Source organism: Aegilops tauschii, chromosome 6 (assembly GCF_002575655.3).
Source record: "Aegilops tauschii subsp. strangulata cultivar AL8/78 chromosome 6, Aet v6.0, whole genome shotgun sequence".
Taxonomy (NCBI): Eukaryota; Viridiplantae; Streptophyta; class Magnoliopsida; order Poales; family Poaceae; genus Aegilops; species Aegilops tauschii.
This window is the reverse complement of record NC_053040.3, coordinates 73337453-73342892: the sequence shown is the minus strand read 5'-3', so window position 1 is coordinate 73342892 and position 5440 is coordinate 73337453. Positions and strand designations below refer to the sequence as shown.

Genomic DNA, 5440 nt, shown 5'->3' with positions numbered 1-5440 from the left:
TATTTCTTCGACTCTTCTGGTCAGAGATATTTCTTCAACCCTTATAGCCTTTTACAAATGAAGCATCCTTGTAACAGAAATGACTCCTAGGAAACTGCAGATTAATCATAGGCTCTGTTGATGTCTGAAGCCCAAATACAACCATATTATATATTGACATTAAGAATGCTGCTTGCAACTTGCAAGATTTGTGGTGCCTGGTTACATTCATCAGATATAGCCTGAGATACTGGAGCAACTAGCGAGCACACAAATATGAATGGTTTTGTTATAGTCAATAAAGGAAACAGTGCTGGGGTCTTGCATTGGTACAAGAGTACAACCATTGTCCCCTGTCGTAGGAGGGTGCTTGGCTTGCCCCCTTCTGTAACATAACATCAACCCCTTAGATTCCTCCACCCAGATTGTCACATGCATGGATGTGTACATATGTTCCTTTTCCTAAAAGAGTAATTTCATCTTAATTTCATTTGGCTGTGTATGATTTGGTTTGAAAAATATACAGTATCACATCTGTTCATATCAGTTAAATAATTTTGTGCAAACTGTCCACTATTTTGCCCTATTGATCACATGGTATGCCATCAAATTCCTAGTATTTTTTATTTGTATGATAATTACGACATTGGTGGATGAAAAAAACCAAACCCAGCCTGTGATAAATGAAGTGACTGTACATGCAAGCTCATGGATCTGTACATGTGCATGTCCATGTTTTGTCCACTTCAAGGTGTTTTGGAACAACGTGCATGCACCACAGCATCAGACATGATTTGCGTAGACCTTTCTCCAGAACCATGAAAGTGGCGTGGAAAGGGCTCATGATTTATCCAGTGCTGTTACAGAAATGGTAAAGCACAGTAGGGCCGTGCATGGGAGGGTGAACAATGACCTACCTGTGAATGACATGTCATATTCTCTTAACTAGCTGGAAGGAAAAGACTACACTTAATGTTGCATTGGTCCTTATGAATGCACCTCCCTTGATGATGATGAATGCAAAAGGAGGTATTATTACACATGAACTTAGTTAGGCATGATATTAATAGTATGTTGGATAATTATGATGATAAGCGCAATGATCAGAGTGAATTTAGGAATAAACACAAAACAAAGAGACAACAGCTTGTCCTAGTCGTACTAGTGAAGTATTTTGATAGAGCAAGCTTAGGTACTAAGCCTTCCTATACCATTGTATAATGCTCACATGGAACGGGGACTGAGCCTTTAAAAAATAATTATTATGCCCATCACATTCGGCCAACTCATGCATGTATTTCAACAATGCTTGGTTTTTGTCGTTGTCGTTTTCATTGAGCATGTAACATGCTACTCCCTCCGTCCCAAAATAAGTGACTCAAATTTGTACTAACTTTGCACTAACTTTAGTACAAAGTTGAGTCACTTATTTTGGGACGGAGGGAGTACTAATTAAGATGCAATGTTCGAGATGATGTGCATCTTAATTTGGGGCTCATCAGGCTCTCCCTATCCTTTCATTCATGACATCCAATCCAATAATTAGATCACCATTTTAGTAAATCAGTCACGACAAACATTGGTGTCTAGTTACATCAACATATACATACACTAGCTGGTACCGTTTCTTGTTGTGTAGTTAAAGAAAAGACACAGTGGGCCAATAGATTATACATGTAAGCTCTATAATGGCAGACATAATGAAGTGGGGCTAGTCCCCCTAATCATATCTCCAGTACCCTTAACTGGAGCTTTCATCATTTGGACACATACCCAAATTAAGGCCGTGATCCAAATTGAATAACCAACCCTAGCTTTATCTGCAAGAGGATCTGAAATTGTATTCTTTTTTACCTTCAAGATCTAATTGAGTAACTACTTCCCCTTAAAATTTGGCTTGATGCTCTTCTACAAGTGCTTCTATGCTCTGCTGAAAGTAAAAAAGAAGATGAAATTCTGTTGATCTGTCATAATTAAGAATGATAATAGTGAAAAAAGGTCTGATCAATATGATACTGCCTTTTTCACTGCATCAAACATGATTCACATAACATATTTCCAAAGTGACTTTTCACAGAATGTACCATTTTCCTTTACCAATCGTGCAAACATAAGATCAGACGAAAATACACTAGTAGTACATAGAACTTTACAAGAGTAAATAGTATGCTGCCTTTTTCACTGTGCAGGTCAAAGCAGGAGAAGCGGTAAGGAACTTGGCTTTGAGCAATGTGGTGGCCCAGGCATAGAGGGATCCAAGGGAGAAAAGGATAGCAGTATAGCACTGGCCACTGGCCAAAGTCCTAGTGGAGCCGTTGCACTAGTATCTGAATTTTATATTGGCTGGACATGTTATCCATCTATTTGCTCTGATCATCAAACTGTGGCTGCATCCATGCAGCAGCTTCCGAGACCAGGTATTTAATGGAATAGACCATTCTACCATAGGTGAAGTGAAGCTAGCCTATGCTACAACGAGGGCTGTTGTTCATCTGATCTTCAAGGTTAGTGATGAGTATAAAAGAAACAAGTTGGTAAGCTTATATGAGCATCCATATGTTTGTTGTGTTGACTTCTGCATTCTTTTTGGTGGCCTTTCGAGCGTCCGGGATCTGGTGTATGATTTTAGTTATTAGTTGGTAAAAACTCGATACAATCGAGGGATACGCGCGTCCTCCTGTAGTAGGAAGAACCTGTTATAAATTAATGGCGGGGGAAAAATATGCTTATAGTTATTGTTTGAAAAAGCCAGCATGAATCATTGCTCTTTTTCTCGAATTAATAAATTTTGCAGGTACAAAAGGGGTAGGTCACTCTTTTTTGTAGGACATGCAAAAGAATCAGCAACTTGATCTTGTTTAAATTAATTAGTACTTGAAATTGGGATCCTACCAAAACATTATTTCCCCCCTGGAAGCTCGAGAAAGCAAAACACTTTAGAGAAAAACCTACTGAATATATTATTGTTGACCAAAGTGACGCAGGTTTTCTGGGATTTAATTGATCTTCTGTTTGGAACTGTGTGTTTCAAATTTTGGCGGGCTTAGAGGTTGGCTGGTGTGTTCAAGTACGGATAGCCATGTGCATAAAAATGCTACTAGTGTTTTTATTGGACGTGCTAGCGTCGGTAGGGCGGCCGTTGCGGGAAATCGGCCGCCTCCTGCCTTCAGTCTTACTTAAACGACGCTTCTAGAGCATCCAATCACAGTAACAAAAGCAAATAATCCAAGTGCAACATTTTTTCGTGGGTATATAACTTTCTCATGATCTGCCAGAGAATGTGAACAAAAATGTTGCAATGTTTTCAAACACACGAATACTCCCTCTGTAAACTAATATAAAAGCATTTAGATCACTAAAGTAGTGATCTAAACGCTTTTATATTAGTTTATGGAAGGAGTACATTATTTTTAATATGTAATATATATGTTTCTATTTGTTGCAACATGTCTTTGAGAAAATTGTTCGCAAGAAAATATCTAGTGGAAACCAAGGTACAGTGAACATTAGTGTAAAGCAAGTAAAAACTACTCCCTGTTTTAAGGTTTCTAAAAATTCTGGAAAAAATATGTTGGGGAGGTGATGTTGTACAAATATATTAACATTTCAAGTTCAAAATCAAATTCATTTGGGAGGTATGAAATAACCAAATTCAGTAATGAATATTGACCACAATATCACTATTGCTTGCATTTTTTTTTCTTACTACCCAATGAGCATGAGTTTGAGCTTCAAATTTCACATGTTTATAGGCCATCACCCTTCTAATGGACTTCCATTTCTCGAGAAATGTTTAGAAGTTTGAAATTTAACACACTATGTTTTATCAGGAATTGGATAGATGTTTGAAATGTGATATCTGCCGGATACTTTCTAGACGCGAGCACCATATGGCAACATAACCAACAATGCATGGCAACACTAAATGCCTTCACAAGATGAACACAACACTTGACAACAGATATGGACGGCCAAAAGCATTGCAACACAGCGTTCATCCATTCAAAGTTTGGGATTCAAGTCGGTAATGCTTTGGCCAGCAATGTAGCTGCATTGGACTCGCCGCTAGCGAATCTGATCGGGCAGGCCCAAATGCATCCCACCCCCGGCTCACCCACCATCTTCTCTGAGCTCAGAGGCGCGTTGAATTTTCATGCCAATGAGCTCTCTGAGCTCCATCCGGGTTTAAGGAGTGGCGAGAAAGAGTCCCGGGGAGAAAGGTTGGTTGAGGTAGCACCAGGAGCGAACAATCTGAGAAGATGACCGAGAGGGTGGTGATTGGGAATAGTTTCCCAGATACATATGGAGGTCTGTGATTTTCTTGAGATTTTCCATAGTGTAAGTGTTGAACTAAAGTGTAAGCACTTGATGGATTTTGTTTGAAATAAATTACTCTAGCTGACAACAGTCTCATAACACATAATGTCCAGATTATTACCGTGTGGAAAATATGTAGACACTATCAAGAGAAAACTAAAGATGTGGTTGTCTTCCATCTTCTCTCACAAAAATTTCACAGCGAAATTCAGTCCAACTTAAAAGGTGCACTATCTGCCAAAGAACAGGGAAAACCCACTTCCCTCCTAACGAGACATGAAAAGAAGATTAGACAAACAGCAGATTTGACCATCCAGCAAATAACCAAGACAGATCGAATCAGTACTAGTACAGATGCACTCCTCGACCTGGATTAATTTACATTTACACTGAAAGAGAAGCAATTAACTAAGATAAATCCATTGCATTGACAATGCGAAATTTTTACAGCTGCATTATTGGATCATCTCCTCTGTCTCTCTGTCTTTCAAACTGGGCTTGATCGCTCGCACTTGCAGCTCTACACGCGCGCGAGCATGGACGAATCATTCAGTTCGCCTCGGCGACCCGGCTGACGGCGAACACGGAGTCCAGGTCCGCCGGCACGCGGAAGTACTCCGTCGCCTCGCCGTCGTCGCGGTTGCACCGGCGGTCGGCGAAGATCGCCACCGCCGTCCTCGCCTTCTTGGGCGCCGGCGGGCACGTCGCCGCCTCCCAGGGTATCCTGCACCCTTCCCCTCTCGGCGTCGTCACCTCTTCTTCCTCCTCTTCCTTCTGCTCCTCCACTGTCTCTCCGCCGTGCCTTCGGCGGCCGACCTTGACGGGCCTGAGCGGCACTGCGATCCAGACCGCCGTCGCCTTCTTCCTCCTCCCGCCGCCCGCTGCCTGGTCGTCGTCGACGGCGGCGAGGGCTTCCACTCGCATGCCGCCATGGCCGTGCAGCTGCAGCTTCGCCATCTCTTGCAACCCCATGAGCACCGTAAATGCAGCTGGCTGGCTTCGCTAGCTTGTGTTTGAGTGTGATGAGCAAATTGAGCTGCCGAGAAGACAGCAATGGGGTGGAGAAATAGCAGCAGAAGAAAGCTTTGGCAGCTAAGAAAAATGAGGGAGAGGCTTTTGTGAAAGCGAGGAGGAGCTGCTTGAT

General features: G+C 41.8%; 1 protein-coding gene across 1 annotated transcript; it reads right to left on the bottom strand.

Moving 5' to 3' along the window:
- Positions 1-4600: 4600 nt before the first annotated feature.
- Positions 4601-5440, bottom strand: LOC109744138 (uncharacterized). Its single transcript, XM_020303241.3, has one exon. The coding sequence runs from the start codon at positions 5266-5268 to the stop codon at positions 4846-4848; it is 423 nt and encodes a 140-aa protein (XP_020158830.1). The 5' UTR covers positions 5269-5440; the 3' UTR covers positions 4601-4845.